This window comes from Gasterosteus aculeatus, chromosome 20 (assembly GCF_964276395.1).
Source record: "Gasterosteus aculeatus chromosome 20, fGasAcu3.hap1.1, whole genome shotgun sequence".
NCBI classification, from domain to species: domain Eukaryota; kingdom Metazoa; phylum Chordata; class Actinopteri; order Perciformes; family Gasterosteidae; genus Gasterosteus; species Gasterosteus aculeatus.
The window spans coordinates 17,669,320-17,692,963 of record NC_135707.1 but is presented as its reverse complement, the minus strand read 5'-3'; the positions used below and the strand labels follow the sequence as shown (position 1 = coordinate 17,692,963).

The following is a 23,644-nucleotide window of genomic DNA, read 5'->3' as shown; positions in this document are numbered from 1 at the left end:
TTTAACGTTACAAGGTTAAAGAAAAAGCCTAAATGTGATGGAAATCCGACTTAAATGCTCCCCATTATTTTGGATGTTTTGTCCATCACAGTTAGTCTCCTTTTTGTCAATGGATGCTATTTTATTACTTAAGTAATTAATTAAGTGATTACTTACTTAAGTAATTAATTAAGTAATAACCATACTACTTTAAGCCCACAACGGTAAAAGAAAAGAGTGTATTATTGTGACCTGCTTTCATCTGTGCAAATAAAGAGTCTTTATCCATCTTTGTATTTGTCTGGTCTGACCCTGGCCTTAGTCAAACTTCCCTCATTCTATGTAAAGAAAACCTTATGTAAAACTGTCCATTCTTTAGTGGATATTACTTTAAATAATGATATATTACAAGAGAAATTCATACGTTTCATTACAGCACAAAGAAAATTCTCTGGTCAGGTATTGCATTCTAGTTTATTGTTGCAGTCATCATTTGTTGCGCTCTCTGCAGGGAGGTACAGCTTAAAGGTAATACAGACTGAGGGCACAAGCTACACCGTTGTACATGCATGACGCAGTCACACTGTGACGTTTGTCCTGTGCGTCCCACTCCTCCCCTGAACACACTGTACTGGAATAGTCTCGCACTCAGCTGACCGACAAACAAACCGTTGGAAACAAAGTATGTACAGTTCCAGTAGACGACTGTTCAATGTACCGGCGTGATCATAAAAGGCAGTTCTTAAGGCAGAGATATCTTAAAGAGATGAGGAATGGGATGCAGAATGAAACAGAAAGCCCAGCAAGTCTGATATTTGTTCCTGTGAAGGATAAAGTGAAATCATAAAGGCATCGCGTAGAGATGTTGCTATTTGGCTGCCTGTAAAGTTAACTGGGTTTCAACTGTTTATCCGTACAAAAAGGGTTTTCATGTGACTAATTTGCACAGTTCAAAAACAAGTCTGAAACCTAATCCAAAGAAAATGAGTTACGTACCACACGATTATCAACACAAAAGTTATGAAGATAGTTCATTTAAATTATTCAGAGGTAAGACTGAAAGAGTTACGCATGTTACCAACTGTGGAATTTGAAAGTGGGTATATACGAGTCAGAAACTTTTTAACAACGTATGCAGTCCAGTTGCATTTTGGGTAACGTTGTTTGAAGCTGGATTGATGTGGGCACAATGCAAACACACGCAACACATTAACTCGGCCTCTGCAGCCTCAGATTTCTCAGAAGTCTCAACGCGAAAATTGCTGGAGCGACAGCTGTCAGTCAAATTTGATCAAATCTTGCCCACACAGTCCTGATGAAGCAGATTAGCTTAACTATCAATAGAACACTGAGAAGTAATTTTGGTTTGACTAAACAATTTAAGATATCAACTGTTGCAAAACAAATCAGAGGGAATTCATTTCCTTTGGGTGACATTTATAGAAGAAATATGCAATTATTTGGCACTAAACCTGCATAATAACAGATTTTAAATATGTTGGAAATATTAAAAAAGGATGGAGGGAAATTGATTGCTCAAGAAAAACAGGAATCCGGGTTCAAGTGCGCTTGGTAAAACCGAAAGTCTAAAAAAACAGAGGGGGGCTTCATCAAACAATTATTTACATGTTTAAAAATAAAGAATTTAAAATCCATACAAAAAACCTGCACGGTCGAATATTTTCTTGAGTGTCATTCTCGATTACAACATGACGCCTCTACAGGCCTCGTATCTTCTGTAGTGTCGATGCCTGACGAGGTTAAACACACGTCGTCTGACTTGTGCTTATCGATTAGATTAGATTATTTGGTTGGGGGGGCTCATTCCGCTTTCACACATTGCCATCACACTTCTTGTCTCTTGACGCAAAATTCTGGGGCCAGAGATTAAAGAATCATCTTGGATATCGTAATAATAATGATAAAAAAAGATTTACAGTAGGATGCCTGAAGGAGCTGCACGCGATCAGGACACAGCCACACAAAACACACTGTTCTCCACGAGGTTCTAATCCCACTGAAGTACACAGGTACAGTGAGATCACATCCCGTGTTCAGTCTTTATAATTGTGCCGTAGGAGCTAGAAGCCGGCTGGAGGGAGGGAGGGTTTCAAATCTCCTTGATTGTTCGTTCAGAGGGCCGGTACTCCTCCCTCCCTTTCGGCGAGGACAAGTAGAAGGACTGAGTCTTGCGTTTTAGGCGAGCTCTCTTGGTGGCCAGAGACAGGCTGTGCTTGCTGGAGGCGATGATGTCGGTGATGAACTTCTTACAGTCCACGCACACCTCCATGGTGGCCCAGTCCTCCGTCAGCTCCGAGGGAAGCTCCAGTTCTTCGTGGGACTTCAGAGAGCCGTGCTTCGAAAACCTGCAGCAAGAGGACAAGCTCGGCATGAACAGGATCACCGCGGTTTGTGTTTCTATAGTTGGTCGACAGAGTAACTGTTCAAGCCATCCAGGGTATGTGGTCGTGGACGCATTTTGAAATGGGTCAATACCTCAATACTTGCAAAAAAGTACTTTTAATTCCATCAGCTATTTACTTACTTTTTTTCTTCCATTGAATGTAAAGACTATCAAAGTGTTTAAGATAAATTAATGCTGATGCTGAATTGGCCGATTTTAGAGAAAGAAATCTGGAAACCGAAACAGCTAAAAACCGAAATAATGTGCATGGTTTGAATCCACTGGGAGTTTTTAGGCAAAACAAAAAAAGTGTTTTGTATCTAGAAATGTGCAAAATATTAGATTAATATTAAATTAAAAACAACAAGGGAAATGCAATCCATTCAGTTGAAAAGGGGAAGATATCAAAATGCAAAAAACAAAGTGTGCAGAGGAGTAGTTGATGCCTTTGTGAGGGGCTTCAGTTTCATTCCTTCAGTGTGTCACAACTTCCACGCAATTTGGCCTAAATTGAATTATGAACCGTGATTTGCTTGCTTTGTTGATCTATTGAGTTTACTGGTGTGTTAGTAGTGTAGTTACATTTTCATCGTTGCTTCCTATCTCAGCCTTTGCATGGCTTATATGTTCAATCAATGTACAGTTTGGGTTTCTGTCTTTGGGGTCCCTGTACCAATATCATAAAAATGCTCCACAAGACAATTAGTTCCACGAAATACCCCCCTGGCTGTCTGAATAATTAAGCTCACAGCTCTTACTTGGACATGGTCTTGTGAATGCCGTGGCGCTGTGGGCTACTGGTGGATTTCTCCGATTTGGCAGCAGCCTCCGGAGCAGCTCTTTTAGGTGCCCCTGCTTTTCCCACTTTCACAGTGGGTGACGCCGTGGCCCCTCCCACTGATGAAGGACCCGGGTCTCCAGCCACAGACAACCCTTGTCCTACGGCAGCTATGGCACTGACTCTCTCCCTGGGGAGAGTATTGGTCGAGCCGATGGAGTAGATGGGCAAGCTGGAGTACGGTTTGGATGGCAGTCGCATCTGGTTGAAGGGCATAAGACAAAAGTGTAAAAGGAAAAAGCTAAATGATTAATGAGAAAGAATACTGATCTACCATTTACAGGTGTACATTTTTCATAAAACTTCACATCCTCAATATCCTGCAATAATGTCTTAACTGGTCTACTGGTCTCACAGTAAGTTTTGGCGTAGGTTTAGCACGTGCTCTTATTTTGAAAGTGATTCTGACTCACTTGACCTGACGTAACAGGAGAACTTTCCAAGTCAGAGTAAAATTGAACTTTTTTAAATAGCAACACATTACTGTCAGCTTACTGATCACAACAAAAGAAGGTACAGGACTTCATGCTGTCCCGGCCGGCAGGTGATTGGCTGATTGAGTTATCCGCTTTGTCTCACCTTTTTGCAGCACTGCGCGCACACGGGCCTGAAAGGTAAAAACGGGGGGGCAAACGGAGAAAGTCATAAATGAAACCAGTCATTCTTCCTTCCAAATTGTAAATAACAAAAGAAAAGAATTTAAGGTGTTGTACTTTTTGCAAAACTGGCAGATGTAGGACCAAGTGAAAAAGGAAAACCTTTTGCTTCGACAACAGAAGCAAAGCTGCAATAGAAAAAAAAAAGACAGATGAAGACCACAAATTTGACCGAATGCATTTAGTTGATGAACATTTGTGCTCCCAACATTCATTAAGGATGTTCTAACTCCTCTATTAGCTGGTTTCTTTCTGTATAGAAGAAGAAGTTACCTTTCCCTTCTTCATAGCGTTGTAGATGTCTTTGTACTGCTGGAACTTCTCCAGCTCGGCCTTAACCAGCACCTGTCTGATGTGCATCACCTCCTCCACCGTCAGAGACAGACACTCCACCGGGAAACAGAATTCCTCCTGCAGCGACACACACATGCATACAGGGCGCCCAGTGTTTATCATTCAGCGCACAGACAGCCGTCCCGTGGCACCTTTCAGAGCAGAATGCGTGAGTCCACGATGCTTAAAGTGTTCTCATTGTTCGCTGAAGGATACACATAAGAGGGCCCATGAGGCGTAAATAACCAGTGATGGGAGGACAGTTACAGCATAGTTCCTCACAAGGCTTGTCTCAAAGGAGACTGCACAAAACTACGTCCGTTTCTGCTTTATACCTGAACGCAGTTTGTGTACCCTCGAGTCCATCGCAGTGAAGATTTTTTGTTTTTGAAGATTTTGATGTCGCTTTGAAGGTTCTGTATTTGCAAATAATGCAAAAAGAATGTTCATGGAGTTCATTGAAGGAAGCTGAGCCATCTAGAGAATAATCTGTGTGAGTTGGTTTTATTAGTTCTTTGTTTGGACTAAACCATTTCAGACGGTTAAACCTCAGGATTACAAGTCCTGCCACCTTGCAAACACCTCCTTCAACTCAAAACACCCTCCAAGCAGCTCTCGACCCGCTCCATCGCAGTCAACGTGGCCCTGTCTGTCCGAGAGAGAGGCCGGACGCGTCAAGGCGTCATGGAGCGGAGGCTCAACCGCTTAGCAGGCGAGGTGCTGGACACCGTCATTCGTGTTGCAGCGTGCTGTGTTGGATTCACACATGATTGAATGCAGCCAGCAGACGTTGCAGATGCTGCTGAGTCAACTTCAACATCAATAACAGCTGGTCAGAAACGTCTGTTTAGCTCTGATCAAAAGGACACACCACGTAGGAGAAACAGTGTCAGTGAAATACAGCTTCGCTGTATCAGCCGTTGAGGTGTTTTGTGGTTGTACATTACAGTGCGCCAATGTACCCGTCTGGCTCTGGTTGTATGGATCATTGTTCTGAACTGGTTTGGTTTGTGTTGGGAACAAGAGGCAAGAATCATCAGATAGCTTAAGAAATTGCCTAAAAAAGTCTAATACTTTCAGAAATAATTTCTCGTCATGAGGGCCCCAAATAAAGCAAAATATGAAGGTCAAAATGTGGAGGTTTTTCTTATAAATGCATCCCACCAGCAGCTAATGAATAATATGCGGAGCAGTTTGTCCTCGGCCTGTAATGGCAGCAGCCGGCTCTGAAGGTGAAGGATCTCTACTAGCGGGGCGGGAAGCATTAGGAGCGGATGGGCAGCTACCGTTATTATGGCAAAAAACAAACAGAGCAAACACCGCCTCCATCAACCCCAACACAAATGCCTCGACAGGGCGGGAGCTTTGCAGAGGACTCTTTGGTTTCAGGCTCATTTTGCTACTCTGGAAGCATCCTAATGCCGTTTGTCCTCTTGTCCAGCTTATTGAGTTACTGGACAGGATCTGTGGACGGGGCAGAGTTAAACCTTTGCCAGGCTACAATGTCCTCAGAAAACACAGCGTAATCCGATATACTAGATCAAAAGGAGCATTTGTCCTTCATACTGTTCACAGGGCAAGTGCACCGCATTGTTGTGAAGCTCAGAGTCGGTGTCTCTGAACTCGACAAATGGGCAAAGAGGATCATCGCCGGTTGAGCCGTGGCGGGCCGAGATGGTTCTACAGGAGAGACAGGACAGCGACTCCCACCTGTCACTCACAGCAGCCAAGCCGTCAATCATGCACAATTTCGATAAAGAATCTACCCTTCTACAGTTGCCATTATGAGAGACATAAGCTGTGAACATGTCAACTCCTGCTGTGAAGTTGGATATTTTGAGATCAACTCGAGTCAAGCGGCCATTTGATGAACTGCAGTTTCTGACATTTTCCCCCGTGGCGCCAGAGAGTACTGCTTGTTCCATGATGCCTGACTCACCAGAGACTTGGAGTTCTTCTTGGAGGGCGGCTGAAACAGTCGCACATTGGTCGGAGTCTCCTTCTCGATGGAGTGTCTCCGCTGGGGCGTCTGCCGTCTCTCTGGCTGGGGCGTAGAGGAGATGGGCAGGAACGAGGGGGGAGCTGGGGTTCATGGAGGGGAGAGAGGTAAAAGTGAGACAAGGAGGCATCTTAACAGGAAATATTACATTCAAGGCTCACACATTTCTGCTTATAAACAGCAAGTAAAAAAGAGAACACCGAAAGATCAAAAGTAATTCACCCCAGGCAGCGTAGGTTTAGCAGAGGAGGCGACTGAGTTGTGACGGAAATAATTGCTGACTCACTTTTCTTCCCCAGAGCGCACTCCGGGGACGTATCATCCATCATGGATGTAGCCACGCTGGAGCTGCTGGCGGATCTGTGCCCAAATATCTCATCCTGAATACATGAAATACACAAACACCTCAACCGTTATTTCCTCTGCACGCGCCGAAATAAAAATCGATCCCACACAGACGAGCGCATACTGACGTCGGAGTCAGAGCTGTCCAGCTCGGCGAGGCTGGGAGCCTTCAGGAGCCTCTTCCTCGGAGGTACGGACTGCGATCCGGAGGGTTCTGCCCTGCTGCAGGCTGATCCATTGGCCAAAGACAGAGAGCTGGACGTCCTCCTGCCCATGTACGGACTGAACTCATCTGCACAGAGCCACGCACAAGAGAGTCATTCATGCTGAGGGGTGAAAAACGCTCAACGTGAATCTCAAACCGAATCCTCACATGATTCCTTGCAGCCTGTGTTATTCTTTTCATCTATTTGGACGGTTCTGCCCCCAATACAAAAGGGCGAAACAGACAGTTTAAGTGTGTTTAATGGGTGTCGAATAGATGCAGCGGATCCTATGCAGAGGATTGAGGTTTGAGTTCCATGTCAAGGTCGAAGGCGTTTGGGAGGGTGAGTTAAGTTGGTCTGAGGGGAGGCAGAGGAGCCGGCTGGTGTTACACACAGAGCATGGATTAATCGTTTCATTATTTTTCTCAGGGGGAGCTGAATCCTTCAAATCAAGCACCACAAGTTCATTCTGCAGTGAGAGAAGAGTCCAGAGATACAAGTACAACCACCAGACGAGCAGCCTGACTCTTGATGAGGAACGAAAAACAACAGCAACTTAGTAGAGGGTTGAACGGGGGGGAGAGAGAGAAGAGGAGACGAGGCAATGCTGCAAAAGACAGATAAAGAGCTACAGCTGATCAGAGCTTTGCAACCTCTCTGTTCTCCTTTCAATCGACCGAAGCTTTTTCTGCTTATGGAGTTGAACTAACTTTGTACCACATAAGACACTACAACATCTGGCTTTAGATATTCCTGTACAACAAATAGACCAGCCATAATTAGCCTGTAATGTGCACTCCACCTGCTTCTCTCGAAAGGCTTCAAAATCCAATTATTCAAATAGAGACTAGAGAATATATTAGTTTGCAGCCAGGAGGCAGACAGACAAGGCCATTAGGTTTAGGGTTAAAAAAAAGCCCTCCAAACCACAGCAGAGCTCATACTTTACCTCGTCCAGTACGGAACAAATCCTGCGGCACACTGCGAGTTTTGCCATGACCTGAAAGGGGACACCTCCTTCATCAGGAGAGCTTTCATAGCATTCCATTATGTGGTGTGTCTGCGTGGTTTGGTCTCAATAACCTATAATGGTAGATTGCATTATTGCGTAGTCAAATGTGGACCCAGCCCCCCTCAACATGGTATGTTCATGTGTTTGCGAGGCCCAGAGCTCTTCCCTGGTTCCCACTGTTATTTCGGTCAGCACTGTTAGCTGGCGCCGTTAGCCTCAAGCTGCGCGCCATGTTGAGAGCCATGCGGAGGCAATGGCTGCGCCCACAACATCACACTCAGCAACTTAAAGCGAAGGGTTAAGTTATCTTTTATGACTTGAGTGCTATCCCTCTCTCTATCTTTGCGTTAATTGTGAGTCGGCACTCAGGAGGCGATTGTCTTAGGTTAGCTTAGCATAAACACTGGTAACAGCTAACAGTTAAGTCTAAAGATCTAAAGAAAAGAACTAATTAACTTGTTGCACCCTGTTTGTTTTATCTCTAACGCTAAATGAAATAAAATGTACAAATGACAAGTTGTTGTTTTACATGGAGTTAAATATATTGTAATTTATGTGACTTCCTGTTGTCACAAGAGAAGTTACACAAACTTGTTTGCCAAGAAATAGTCCCTGAAAACTACAACCGATACCTCGTGGCTTTAGCTTCAGATATGTTACTCAGAAATGTGAGTTTTGTTTATATGCCCATGTAACTCAAGCTAAGTGCATGAAAAACTATAAATTGTTGATGAATAATAAACACCCGCTCACACACACCATCTCATATATGTACGGTGGCCCTGAAGTGCAAAACACAAACGGCAAATAGGAACGCACAACAAAATTAACTCCTTACGGAAAGGGGAGGGCCTTATAGCAGAGGACGGACCCTTCTGATTGGACAGACGAACTGTCTGTCTTTTAACAGGAAATGATACAGGGACCTCAGGTGTCACGCACTCCCGCCACACATCCAATTCCTCATGGTCCCCGAGCCGTGTCGGCCATAGCGTCCGCGGTATCCTCCATGTCACTTTCCGTCGCCGGCGAAAGGCTTCGGATTAAGAGGGTTAAAAGACAGACAGTCCGTCTGTCCAATCAGAAGGGTCCTCTGCTTCCTGCTATAAGGCCCGACCCTTTCCGTAAGCAGTTCATGTCGTTGTGTTTTCCCATTTGCCGTTGTTGTGTTTTGCACTTCAGGGCAGCTGTACATATTCGCCACTAGCAAACTTCAAAAACAGACTCAGAAGTGCATTATCTTTAAATCTTGGAAATGGACTTTTTTTTAACCTGAAAAACCTTAATTATGTTCATTAAATTGCTAGAAGGTATGTCGAATCTCACCATAAAATACAGAGTGAATTCAGGGTCACGCGGCTCCCTTAGCATGAGAATGATGAATTACAGAGGGAAGTTTGCACAAACACGTACACAGATTATCATACAGCATAAATGAGTATGTAAGAGGTGATGCAACGTGTGTGATTAGAGACACTGGGTTAAGTAGGAGAGAAGAAGCATCATTCAGATGTCCCTTACTCTGCAGTATTCCCTTATCCCCTCAATCAGAGCGGTCATATTTAATTTGCACACTTGCAAAGTCACATAGAACATGAAAGACTCGTATGTGTAGTTGATCATTTTTGCTCTCTGATTTGATGGCTGGCCAGTGGCTACACACTTCTACTCAAAGGCTCCATGTGTAATGTCTCACCACATCTTTTTATTTTTTAAACCAAAAGTAGGGCAAGCAATACGTATTGCACCTGGAAGATTGATATCACATCAGCAGAAACTTTACAGATGTTTACTTAAGTGGACCTTTGCCTGAGAGTTCAGAGATCAACGGCAACAACCATTTTTTAGGAGTAATATGCGTAATCCTGTCCCCTTGTATGAGCTGTCAATAGACATTTACATAATAGAGAATTGATTATTACGTTAAAATATTGTCCTCCAAAGAAAGAAGTCCTTTAGAAAAAAAGAAAAGTCTGTTTTACTCTGCGAAAATATAACACTTAAAAAGAAGAAACACTGAGATTCAAAATAAACGCAGCTGGATACTGGTTAGATTATTTAAACCATCCCTGGCCATTAATTCAGCTTTGTAGTCAGATTAATTCAGTATCCAACCACAAAGCACCAAGAGCACTAAAGCCTTTTAAATATCCCACAGCGCCCATGAAACGATGTGATCTGCTCCATACAGCCAGCTGAGTTTAATCTCTCCCTTTAGGAGAGACGATAATGGTAAGTTAGGATTCCCTTCTGCTAGTTCATCTGACGTGTGCATGAGATCTGGTAGATCTAGTTTCAGCTTTACCTCTTATTTGTTGGTTTTTCAGTCAGTTTAGTCAAGTCAGTGGTAATTCTAAGACCACTTAGAGAGGCGGCAGCTGCATGTTTCAAGCATTTCTTCTTCTCACTTCATCTAGACCTGCTGAAACACTAAGCTGCTTTTTCAAACTTGCCATCAAATGTTGTTTGAAATCTTTGCAGGGAGTTTATGGAAGGAGGGTAATGTGTTATCAGATATGAAGAACATCACCGTTCTCCTCTTTGTCCTTTTGATACATAATGCACCTTGTTAAATGAAGGAAAATACAATTACCTTGTTAATGTCTTTCAGTGGTCGCCCTGTCTACAGCTTTGTCTGTTTGTACCATGGATGAAAGTCCTGTGTGGTCACAGTGTCTCTCATCGGTTCTGTCCCCTCGGCGTCCTACCACCCATCACCGCTGTCCCAGTAAACCATGTTTCACCTCCACAGATCACAGCAACCACTGAAGCATGACATGGAATGTGTGTGCGGTGTGCTGATAGAGTATGTTGGATGTGTGTGCAGGCTGGGAGTGCAGACGAGCGGCCACGACAATAAAAGAAACAGAAAAGGGCATAAAAAAACAAATAAAAAACAAACAGACAAGCAGCGAGGTAGACTTTACCTGACGCATCAAAACTGAGAGACATGCAAGGTGGCCGAATTACTGCAAGGAGAAACAGTCATGGCAGTTAATGATTGGGGTTAGGATGTAAATCAAGTAAAGGGGGGGGGGGGGGGGGGGGTACACGCTTATTGTGTGGTTCTAGAATTCATTATGGGAGATAATAGGATTTCAAATAAGCCACAGCCAATGGTGAGAGATTATAATAAAGGCATCAGTTGCAACACAAATATGAGGTTATGCAGCGTTAGCCACAACAGCAAAGAGCACAGGCACAAATAATAGTGTAGTAAAGTGTGAAAGGAACTGTTACAGGAGGCTGCTACATATTTCTCATCCGCAAGAACCAGCTTCATACTTCTGCTTGAAAAATTACATTTCAGAGCGAAGTATGTTTGTTTTGTGTTTGTGTGTGTGATTAACAATAAGAGCAGGGACAGAGAAGTGTCGAGTTTCCTCACCCAGCATCCCCCTGCGGACTTCACCAGGAGACACCGGTCGGAGTTTCCTCTCTGATTTGATTTCTTTCAAGATGCGCTCATGCAGCGTTGGAGGAAGCTCAGTCTGTGGCTTCAGCTTACGGGCCGACACCTATAGAAATATATATATATATAAAATAGAGACACAGAGAGCCAGTGGAGTAGAGCGTCACAACCAACAGGGTTAAAGCCAGAAGTCTTTATCTTCACCACCTCCTCTTATCCACGCCGACTGATTGTTCCTCTCATTACGTTGAGTTGAGCGTCCCGCTGAAACCGCAGTAAGATACGTATCAACAGAGACGTGGGGGACGCAGCATTCCACTGAGGGCACAATGAGGTGCAACGTGTACGAGGAGCTCAAACCATCCATGAACCAGGTCGGAAACAATCTTCTGCGACAAATACAGCCCTTCCACATGCCGTATTCATGACAATTCATGCCTACTTATTATAAATGTGGTGATAGTGACTCTGTGTCAGGCTAACTCTTGCCACCTTCATTGTAGGGACACGGGAAACAAGGACTCGCACAAACAAACGTAAATCAGGGTCCAAAGCTGTGAATGTATGACAGGATAAACCAGTAAGATATCGCCCCATCCATGTTTATCATAACTGTATGCAATTACATTTATTTCAAATAACTAATTTATAGAACCACATTATAATCAGAAACCCCAAAACATGATGTTAGGCCGTATGCCCGTATTTTCACCATATATTTAACTATATTAGTATGTTTAAATCTTTTTTTAACAGTTCTTGCGTTATAGCTTTGTAAAATCAGCATTCTCCGTCTGTAGGCTAAATCCCAAACGATTGGGTCCTGAGACTATTAAGAGAAAGGTACAGCAGACAAAAAATACATGTTTATCATTCCAGACTTTGAGAGCAATAATCTAAGCTTTGTTTTCCGTGTCAGTCACTGGATAATGTCGCCCTTTCGGCCCCTAAAGTTAGCTTGAATAAAACAAGGGATCAATTCACTGCGGTGAAAACCGTTCAAAGACTTATAGATGTAAAATGCAGCTGAGAAAGGGTCACGACTCTCAAAATGTTGGAAGCCACTGTTCTGGCTTGATGTTGGTTGACGCCCCTATTTGAGGACAATATTGAGTTTAATATTTAGGTCTTGAGCTGCACTCACAGGGTTGAGAGGTGGTCTGGACCTGATGAAGTCCAGGATGACTTCGTGAGCGCTCTTCTTTAACCTCTGTGGGATGCTTCCATTTACCTGGAACAACAAAACAGGATAATACCACATGGAAAAGGTACACGGAGAGAAATCGACCTCAGGAATCCTGCTTGTTGCAGAAGGTCGTGTGCAGCAGGCAGGTGGAGTGCAGGAGGTACGGATTTCCGCTTGTGGTCCAAGCTGGACACTGACCATGACTTTGCGCAGTTTGTAGCGTTTGGACCGGATGTCGTCCATGAGCATCTCGTAGGGGGTGAGCTGGTACTCGATGGGCAGAGGGTTGTACTGACGCTCCTGCACCTTCTTCAGCTTCACTCCTTCACGCAGGTCCCTCATCACCTGAACCCAGAATCGAGCCTGAGGAGGCAACGGGCAGCGTGGGGAAGGGTAAGCACAAAAATAGCACTATCAGGAGTAATACGTTTTGCTCAGGCCCCACAGTGAGTGACAGTGGGTTTGGTTTTTGTCAAATGATCAGTTGAGACTGGAGGTCAGAGGTCAGTTGAGACTGTTTGTGTACCCAGTCGGCGTTCTGTAGCTCATTGAGGTCTCTGCCAGGGTCCCCCGATGGTCCGTCCTCCATCTTACGCAGGTTCTGGTGGAAGCAGAGAGAGAGATAAAGTTTGAGAAGAAGAAGTGCCATTACAGACAGCTACTGTGCATACTAAGAACTACATGCACATACTACATTAACATCTAGACTTGTCAGTTCATAGGAATTATTTCTCATCTCAACTACTGATTGATGGACCCCCATGTCTTTAGGCACCAACAGCTGTTGGACAATGAAATCAATGTTAGAGGACCGTCTTGACCAGTCATTAATATCCTGAATGGCCTCCTAACGTGCGCCACTAGGATACGCTTTAATGCAACCCTGAAACAAGGACAGAACTGCTGTTCTCTGCAATGGCAAACTTGTATGATGCAACTATTGATGTAATTGCTTTGCATACGATTGCTGAACTGAAACATCCATTTGGGGTAAGAACAACTACAGACTGGCTGTTAAAGGCTTACAGATACATACAGCTATGTTCACTGAAGTACACATCATCCCGATCACCAAATACTATACATAAATTGTTTTATGTAAACAGCAAATATATGTTTTTCAGTTTGATTAAATATATTGTTTTAAAATGAAAGCTTTCATATGCAGACCGATCGTACGTGTCCTTTCACATAACTGTCACCGTAGGGACCAACGGTGCGATGATGCTAACCGTGACAGTGGTACCCACACAGAAAGACAGGTGGGGGGCATGGAAGGTCACCATGATAAATCTTTTAAAGAGAAGCCCTGCTATGACCTTCATATAAAAGGTCAACGATCATCCTGTAGCCTTTGATTAGGAAGGAGAATGTGAATTTATAATGTGCGGCTAAAACACATATCTGATGCCTTAAAGATGAACCAGACGGAATTTTTAAGTAGTGCATCTTTCTCCCGCTGCCTAGCGTCTGATATATCGGCACATGAGGATCCTTTTGGCGCGGTTGCGCCGGGAACCGCGACGTTGGCGGTTTGAATCCCGGCTGCTCCATGTCCCATGTTGAAGTGTCCCTGAGCAAGACACCTAACCCCTAATTGCTCCTCGGGCAAAATGTAAAAAAAGCCACGGGCTAAAAATATAATGCAAGTCGCTTTGGATAAAAGCGTCAGCTTTGACCTGTCATGTAATGTACGATACACAGCGGCCATATGTGATAGTTTCTCTTGTGTTGGGTTCATAGAGCATCTACCGGTGTGTCTGCAGGCGTGAGCCACACGCTGAGTCATGAAGATGATGAGAACGACGACGACCCACCTCTTTTGCGCTCCTGATCTTCTCCAGGAAAGTACCGAGCTCCTTGGTTTCTGTGTAGAGAGCGCGACACACTGCCTGGTAGTGGGTGGGGGTGTCCGACAGAGCGGGCAGATGAGCTGTGCACAGCTACGAGGGAGACAGGGAGGAGCAGAGGAAGAGAGGATTTTAGTAAAACGTTTCTACAGCCACCAAAATGATTCACTAAACTGAATGTGTCTCAATGGTGTATCAGTGGATAACAATATCCATATTATGATGATGTTACCATCACAGACTAGGTGATGGGTTTACGGTGTTTAGAAGTGCCCCCTGGCAGCCATGCTTGAGGAGCTCGATGGTTTATCAACACTTGGAGAGCAACTCTTCTAAAAGTTTGACAACATTTTTCATGCTGGCTTGTTAGCTGATTGTAAAACGAAACCAGCAAATATTCACATTCACCTTTTTTTGACGGCATTTTTACCCACAAGCAATTTATTATTTTTGATTGACTAATTGATGGACCAACTGTTGTAGATCTACTCTACATGGCAATTCTCTGAATCTCAGCAACCGCAGTGCAGAAACACATCACATCAGACTCTTGTTCGCTCCCAGTTTTTAGTCTACACAAATCTTCCCTTCACATCTTTGCTTATACTCCGCTACATTTGTCTGACTGCATTAGAGGTTACCTTTCACATTACACTTTTGCATATCATACTGTCCTCCGAAAACTATCCATCTGCAAATCTGTTGGTTTTAAATGTTGAACCTTGGACCAAAACTGTTTCTCCGGCAAGTGGCAGGGAAAATGTATATATCAGATGAGAACATTGTCCTAGGCGGCACGGTGGCGTGGTGGTTAGCACTGTTGCCTCACAGCAAGAAGGTCCTGGGTTCGATTCCACCCAGTGGCCTTTCTGTGTGGAGTCTGCATGTTCTCCCCGTGTCTGCGTGGGTTCTCTCCGGGTTCTCCGGCTTCCTCCCACAGTCCAAAGACATGCTCTGGGGATCAGGTTAATTGGTGACTCTAAATTGCCCGTAGCTGTGTGAATGTGCGTGTGAATGGTTGTGTGTCTCTGTGTTGCCCTGCGATTGGCTGGCGACCAATCCAGGGTGTACCCTGTCTATCGCCCGAAGTTGGCTGGGATGGACTCCAGCCCCCCCGCAACCCTGTGTGCAGGATAAGCGGTTTGACAATGGATGGATGGATGGACATTGTCCTACATCTTAAGGTAAAAAAATATATGAACAACTGTAAATGAGCTGAAAACATGGCGGATCTGAGAGCAACACTGACAGGGACCATTTGACTGTTTACTGATAATACTTCTACTTGGAATTTGTAGTGAGTAAAATCAATACAATTTGGAACTTATAGTAATACTACAAATCTATGAGTATTGCAATAGTTTGATCAGTGAGCAACAGGGTTAATCCCTGTCGTGGCGCAGGGGTTAGAGAAGGTGTGCTGGGAAGCACAAGGTTGGTGGTTTAAGTCCAGGCTGCCCCATGTTCCGTGTCGAAGTGTCCCTGAGCAAGACACCTAACCACTAATTGCTCCCCGAGCAAAAATGTAAAAAAAGCCATGTAAAGTGCAATGTAAGTTGCTTTGGATAAAAGCGTCTGCTAAATGACCTGTAAGGTAATTGTGTCTACTTTGACGTTTGAAGAAGAGTATTACTATCTGCCAAAATATGGATCTACTATCTTCAATCGTTGAAATTGTATATATATAATATAGCCACAATATTACACTGACAGACAGGTTCCTTCATATATATATATATGTATATATATCCATCCAGTCAAACCGCTTATCCTGCACACAGGCTCGCAGGGGGCTGGAGTCTATCCCAGCCAACTTGCGAGAGATGGGGTACACCTTGGATTGGTCGCCAATCGCAGGGCCAACACAGAGACATACAACCATTCACACTCACACACCTACGGGCAATTTTAAGTCCCCAATTAACCTGATCCCCAGAGCAGGTCTTTGGACTTTGGGAGGAAGCCGGAGAACCCGGAGAGAACCCACGCAGACACAGGGAGAACATGCAGACTCCACACAGAAAGGCCACTGGGCGGAGTTGAACCCAGGACCTTCTTGCTGCGAGGCGACAGTGCTAACCACCACGCCACCGTGCTGCTTATATATATATATATAAATATGCAAATATGTATATATATATATATATATATATATATATATATATATATATATATATATATGCGTATATGTATATATATATATATATATATATATATATATATATATGAAAATATGTATGTATATGTATATATGTACACATACATATATTGTGTCAGAATATATGTTAATAAAAATAATTAAATAAACATTTTTAAAATTTTTATTTTACTCTTCCATATTTTGGACATTACATTCAAAACATTCAATCTTCTATCCAACAACTAGATGATGTAATGTAAATGTCGGTATCCCATGGCAACGATGACATATCTGTATCCCATAGCGACGATGACATATCTGTATCCCATAGCAACAGAAAGATCAAAAGGAACGATGACATCATGGAACGTGTCATTACAAGGGTTCCACTGCTTCCACTCACTCACTCACTCACTCACTCACTCACTCACAGCTTAGCAGACATCAGTCCGGTTTGAAGACCACTCTGACAGTTTGAATTGAAGGTGTACTGAGCAGAAAGCAACAGATAAAAGAAAAGTATGTCCAACGTCCAGAAAAAACAGATAATGGTGGAGAAAAGGGATTTAAATTCCAAGGAGGTTGATCCTCCTGTGAATTTCTATCTCCGTTCGCTGGAGGAACAAGTAAGAGCTGAGCTGGACAGCAATGCAATGCTCACCCAAACTCAATGTGAGGGGAGAGTTCTCCTTCAGATTGACAAGGACAGATTGCAACAGTTCCTTGATCTTCTCCCTGAAAAAAAGACTGGAGAAGTGCAAAAGGAGATATGCCAAAAAACGCAGCTAAAAGCCAGCCGGCCCAAGCTGCAAAAGACCCAGGGTGATGTCGAGGGACAGACACCCAAGACCAAGATCCAGTGTGTAGACTTGAAAATGAAGGGAGAAAAACAGCTTCTGCCTAATTTTGAAGAGACTATCTCTAAGGAGAACTTGGAATTGAAGGGTCAACTGGAATGGATGTTGAAGGTCAGTGCTGAAATGAAGCTGGCTAAAACTAACACAGAGATTGAATTGGAAAGTCAACTGGAAATTGAGAGGGCTCAAACAGAGAAGCTTCGCATTGAATTGGCAGAAGCTCTTAAAAACCAGGAGGGGTCAGCAATCCGAATGAGGGAACGATTCCAAGCCTTCCATAACACCCAGATGTACAATTGGAAATTGGAGAACAACGGCATTGCGGCGGCCCTGAAAGCAGCACAGGACGAACTCCAAGCTGAGCGGATGAAGGGAGAAAAACCGGCCCTTCAAAATGACGCAGAAGCTAAAGAGTTGAAGCCCCAGGCTAAAGGGAAGTGGATTGCTGCAGCTGACCGTAAAGAGAACTGGAAATTGAAGAGCCAACTGGAAATTGAGAGGGCTAAAACAAAGAAGCAACACATTGAATTGACAAAGTTGGCAGAAGCTCTTAAAAACAAAGAGGAGGCAGTAAAGCAAGTAAAGGAATTATTCCAGGCTTTCCAAGAGGACACGATGAGCAAACAGAGAGCGGAAAGAGACAAGATGGCTGCAGCCCTGAAAGCATCACAGGACCTTCTCAAGAGTGAGCACTTCACCACTCAGCAGATGACGACCAACCAAGGTGAAATGCAACAATTCAAGGCCTCAAGCCAAGCTAAACTGGACGAACAAAGGGATGCTATCATTAAGCTCAAGGCCGCTCTGGAAAAGTCTGAGCAGGACCTGAAGGCCGGTCATCTCCAGTGGCAACAGGAAAAGGTTTCCCTCAAAGAACACTGTGTCCACTTATCTCATTCTGAGGGTCAACACATGGGCACGCAGACCCATGCAGTTGATCAAGAGATGGACGAACAGAGAGAGGAGACAATCAGGATCTTAGCCACTCTAAAAGCAACACAGGACGAGCTCCAAGCTGAGCGGATGAAGGGAGAAAAACAGGCCCTTCAAAATGACATGGAGGCTATGATGTTGAAGGTCCGTGCTGAATTGAAGCTGGCTAAAACTAACGTGGAGTTTGAATTGGAGAGCCAACTGGAAAATGAGAGGGCTCAAACAAAGAAGCAACAAATTGAAATATCAAAGTTGGCAGAAGCTCTTAAAAACAAAGAGGAGGCAGTAAAGCAAGTAAAGGAATTATTCCAGGCTTTCCAAGAGGACACGATGAGCAAACAGAGAGCGGAAAGAGACAAGATGGCTGCAGCCCTGAAAGCATCACAGGACCTTCTCAAGAGTGAGCACTTCACCACTCAGCAGATGACGACCAACCAAGGTGAAATGCAACAATTCAAGGCCTCAAGCCAAGCTAAACTGGACGAACAAAGGGATGCTATCATTAAGCTCAAGGCCGCTCTGGAAAAGTCTGAGCAGGACCTGAAGGCCGGTCATCTCCAGTGGCAACAGGAAAAGGTTTCCCTCAAAGAACACTGTGTCCACTTATCTCATTCTGAGGGTCAACACATGGGCACGCAGACCCATGCAGTTGATCAAGAGATGGACGAACAGAGAGAGGAGACAATCAGGATCTTAGCCACTCTAAAAGCAACACAGGACGAGCTCCAAGCTGAGCGGATGAAGGGAGAAAAACAGGCCCTTCAAAATGACATGGAGGCTATGATGTTGAAGGTCCGTGCTGAATTGAAGCTGGCTAAAACTAACGTGGAGTTTGAATTGGAGAGCCAACTGGAAAATGAGAGGGCTCAAACAAAGAAGCAACAAATTGAAATATCAAAGTTGGCAGAAGCTCTTAAAAACAAAGAGGAGGCAGTAAAGCAAGTAAAGGAATTATTCCAGGCTTTCCAAGAGGACACGATGAGCAAACAGAGAGCGGAAAGAGACAAGATGGCTGCAGCCCTGAAAGCATCACAGGACCTTCTCAAGAGTGAGCAGATGACGACCAACCAAGGTGAAATGCAACAATTCAAGGCCTCAAGCCAAGCTAAACTGGACGAACAGAGGGATGCTATCATTAAGCTTAAGGCCGCTCTGGAAAAGTCTGAGCAGGACCTGAAGGCCGGTCATCTCCAGTGGCAACAGGAAAAGGTTTCCCTCAAAGAACACTGTGTCCACTTATCTCATTCTGAGGGTCAACACATGGGCACGCAGACCCATGCAGTTGATCAAGAGATGGACGAACAGAGAGAGGAGACAATCAGGATCTTAGCCACCCTGAAAGCAACACAGGACGAGCTCCAAGCTGAGCGGATGAAGGGAGAAAAACAGGCCCTTCAAAATGACGTGGAGGCTATGATGTTGAAGGTCCGTGCTGAATTGAAGCTGGCTAAAACTAACGTGGAGTTTGAATTGGAAAGTCAACTGGAAATTGAGAGGGCTCAAACAAAGAAGCAACAAATTGAAATATCAACGTTGGCAGAAGCTCTTAAAAACAAAGAGGAGGCAGTAAAGCAAGTAAAGGAATTATTCCAGGCTTTCCAAGAGGACACGATGAGCAAACAGAGAGCGGAAAGAGACAAGATGGCTGCAGCCCTGAAAGCATCACAGGACCTTCTCAAGAGTGAGCAGATGACGACCAACCAAGGTGAAATGCAACAATTCAAGGCCTCAAGCCAAGCTAAACTGGACGAACAGACTCAAATCAACGAAAGCACCAAGGCTGCTCTCCTTAAGAGTGAGCATTGCCTGCATAATGCACGTCTTGAGTGGCAAAAGGAGAGGTCTTCCCTGACAGAAGTCCGTGACGTTCTTCAAGCCCAGGTGAAGACAGAGACAGAGGCCAAGCAGACGCTGGAGAGAATCATATCAGCCCATCAAGGCCAGCTAGAAGAACAGAAAGCTAAGTCCAACGAGACCTTGTTAGCTATGAAAGTTATCAATGTTCGGTTAGAAACCCAGCGTCAGGAAAATTCCTTCCTCACCGCACAGCTGCAGACGCAAGACACAGTCAGCAAAAGCCGTACTATTGAGTGGGAGCAGGAGAGGTCTCACCTCACAGCCAGGCTGAATAAAACATCCACGGACCTCGAACATGCCCTGCTGAGGAACGTCACTCTTTTTCAAACAATGGAGAAGGAGGCTGCGGAGACGTTTGAAAGAAACCAGGCATCCCAAGAACAGCTGATCTCAACAATTCGTAAAGACAAAGATGACTCGTTAGAAAGGCAGCGCCTCAGCTTTCAGGACATGATATCACACCTTGAAACTTCCAACAGAAACTGTGTTACCAAGCAAGAGACGCAGGAGGAGGACCACAAAAACCTCCTAGCTTCTCTGATCAAGAAGTTTGAGGATGACCGAGAGAGTAAACGTCACGAATGGAACCAGGAGAGGTCCGACCTCCTTAAGATCTCAAAACAATCCTTGGCAAGGGAGGAGGAGTACCAGGAGAACAACATCTCCTTAAGCTCTCATGTGGAAGCCCTTCAATGTCAGATCAACAAGCCGAAGAAAAAGTGGTACAAGCTATTCTAAGGCCCGGCTACAGATCAAGACCAATGACCCCCACACACAGACACCAAAACGCATTGCTGTGAGGGCAGTCAACTCCTAAAGTGCACTAAAACGCACAAAAAAAAGAAGAAAATACATAAACACAGACAAGAAACACACACACACATAGACAACAAATACATAAACACACACACACACAGACAATAAATACATAAACACACAGACACAGACAACAAATACATAAACACACAGACACAGACAACAAATACATAAACACACAGACAACAAATACATAAACACACACAACAAATACATAAACACACACACACAGACAACAAATACATAAACACACACACACAGACAACAAATACATAAACACACACACACACACACACAGACAATAAATACATAAACACACAGACACAGACAACAAATACATAAACACACAGACACAGACAACAAATACATAAACACACACAACAAATACATAAACACACAGACACAGACAACAAATACATAAACACACACACAGACAATAAATACATAAACACACAGACACAGACAACAAATACATAAACACACAGACACAGACAACAAATACATAAACACACACACACAGACAATAAATACATAAACACACACAACAAATACATAAACACACAGACACAGACAACAAATACATAAACACACACACACAGACAACAAATACATAAACACACAGACAACAAATACATAAACACACACAAACAACAAATACATAAACACACACAGACAACAAATACATAAACACACAGACAACAAATACATAAACACACACAGACAATAAATACATAAACACACAGACACAGACAACAAATGCATAAACACAAACACACACAGACAACAAATGCATAAACACAAACACACACAGACAAGAAATACATAAACACACACACACACAGACAACAAATACATCAACACACACACACACAGACAACAAATACATAAACACACACACACACAGACAACAAATACATAAAGAAACACACACAGACAACAAATACATAAACACACACACACAGACAACAAATACATAAACACACACACACAGACAATAAATACATAAACACACACACACACAGACAATAAATACATAAACACACACACACACAGACAACAAATACATAAACACACACACACAGACAACAAATACATAAAGAAACACACACAGACAACAAATACATAAACACACACACACAGACAACAAATACATAAACACACACACACAGACCAAAATTACATAAACACACACACACACATAGACCAAAATTACATAAACACATGAATACACACACACACAACAAATACATAAACACATAAACAAACATAGACAAAAAATACATAAATACACACACATAGACAAAAATGACATAAACACATGAAGACACACACATAGATCTTCTCCGGGCACCGTCACCTTATCGAGGTGGAGAAGTTTGCGTGTCCCAATGAACCTGAGGGCTGTGTTGCCTGGAGCCTGGTGCTCCTGTTAGGGTTACCCATGGCAAAGTGACCTCAGGCGAGGGGCCAGACGAAGAATGGTCCAAAAAGAGAACAAGTTACGTGGCCCAGAGGGCAAGCAAGGCCGCAGCAGGCTCGACAGCGGGCGCCTGGTGGCCGGGCTTAGGCCGACGGAGTGACGCGGCCCCCCTCTACCCTCCCTCCCATGGCCACACCCACCACAGGTGGTGATAGGTTGGGGTGCGCTGCTGCATGGGGGGCGGTGAGAGGGGCGTGTCTAGACGGAGAACACCTGGGCGGCAGATACTGGTGCTGGGGACGTGGAATGGCCCCTTCTTGTGGGAAAGGAGCTAGAGCTCCTGCAGGAGGTGGAGCGCTGTCAATTACATATGGTGGGACTGAACTCCATTTACCTTTGGAGCTAAATATAGTTTTCATTATTAAAGTTAGCTTTGCCTTTACTAGAGTCGGTAAAAGGATGCTAACGATAAATTAGCCGTGCGCCGCTATTGGCCCTGTCCAGACTAGCTAATTTATATCCTATTTTCCAGTATTAAAGCTAAATGACGGTAGTATTACTGATACTAAACAAAACGTGTGCTTACTCATTTATTTTCATTCAAATTCAGCAGTTAGGTACTCATGCTAATTTAACTCCTCAAGGAGTATGCTAATGTCATTAGCATTTATTTCTTAGTCATCATTAGCTAGTCGTGTACACCTTAGAATATGCTGCTAATGCGTTACGTCGTCATTAACAATAGCTCACCGTTCACATTGGCAAGTTATGTTGGCAGGTTGCAAAAAGGAGACAACTTAACGTTATCTAACACTAACGCGCATAGCTAGCCATGCACAACAAATAGCCTCAACAGAACAACTAGCTAAGATATGAATATAATATGATATGATATAATGCACAAATAATCTTTATACATTTAGACGGATGGCGGTGAATATCTGCTTACCTTTTCCATGTGCGTCAACGGTTATCTTCTTAATCTGGTTGTGACAGACGGCCTTCGCCTTGGTTTTTGTGGTCATGTCAGATACTCGATTGTCTAGTTTAGTGCAACATGAATGGATCTAATAAATGTTACGTTTTTGCAGTTTGTGCAAATCCTACATGACCGAATCACGTTCACATTGGAAACATGAATTAATATTGTTCGAAATACATGTTGCACTAAAGTAAATGTAACAACCAGCCAATATCATTTTTTGGAGTGCACTGTTAAGGATTTGAATACTTCTTCCACCCACGTCAAACTGTTTGCTTAACGATCTCAGGCACACCGAATGAAGACATTCACATATACATATTTGTCAACAACTAACTGGTGAACACAATTGACAAAACCGCCATGCCACACAGACACACACACACACACACAGACAGACAGTGATCAGAGAATACGCC

The 23,644-nt window shown here is 43.8% G+C and overlaps 1 protein-coding gene across 2 annotated transcripts in view; it reads right to left on the bottom strand.

The window, feature by feature from the left end:
- Positions 1-434: 434 nt before the first annotated feature.
- The window catches only part of LOC144382999 (protein spire homolog 1-like), a 34,082-nt gene continuing 10,872 nt past the window's right edge, over positions 435-23,644 (bottom strand). For both annotated transcript variants that reach the window (XM_078095540.1, XM_078095541.1), the window contains 14 exons: positions 14,188-14,313; positions 12,897-12,971; positions 12,569-12,733; positions 12,329-12,415; positions 11,161-11,290; positions 7,710-7,760; positions 6,683-6,846; positions 6,496-6,589; positions 6,150-6,292; positions 4,151-4,288; positions 3,935-4,005; positions 3,801-3,828; positions 3,142-3,422; positions 435-2,345 (listed from right to left, as the gene is read on the bottom strand). In XM_078095540.1, coding sequence (XP_077951666.1) covers positions 2,090-2,345; positions 3,142-3,422; positions 3,801-3,828; positions 3,935-4,005; positions 4,151-4,288; positions 6,150-6,292; positions 6,496-6,589; positions 6,683-6,846; positions 7,710-7,760; positions 11,161-11,290; positions 12,329-12,415; positions 12,569-12,733; positions 12,897-12,971; positions 14,188-14,313 — 1,809 coding nt within the window. In that variant the 3' untranslated portion in view covers positions 435-2,089. The remainder of the gene's footprint in view (positions 2,346-3,141; positions 3,423-3,800; positions 3,829-3,934; positions 4,006-4,150; positions 4,289-6,149; positions 6,293-6,495; positions 6,590-6,682; positions 6,847-7,709; positions 7,761-11,160; positions 11,291-12,328; positions 12,416-12,568; positions 12,734-12,896; positions 12,972-14,187; positions 14,314-23,644) is intronic.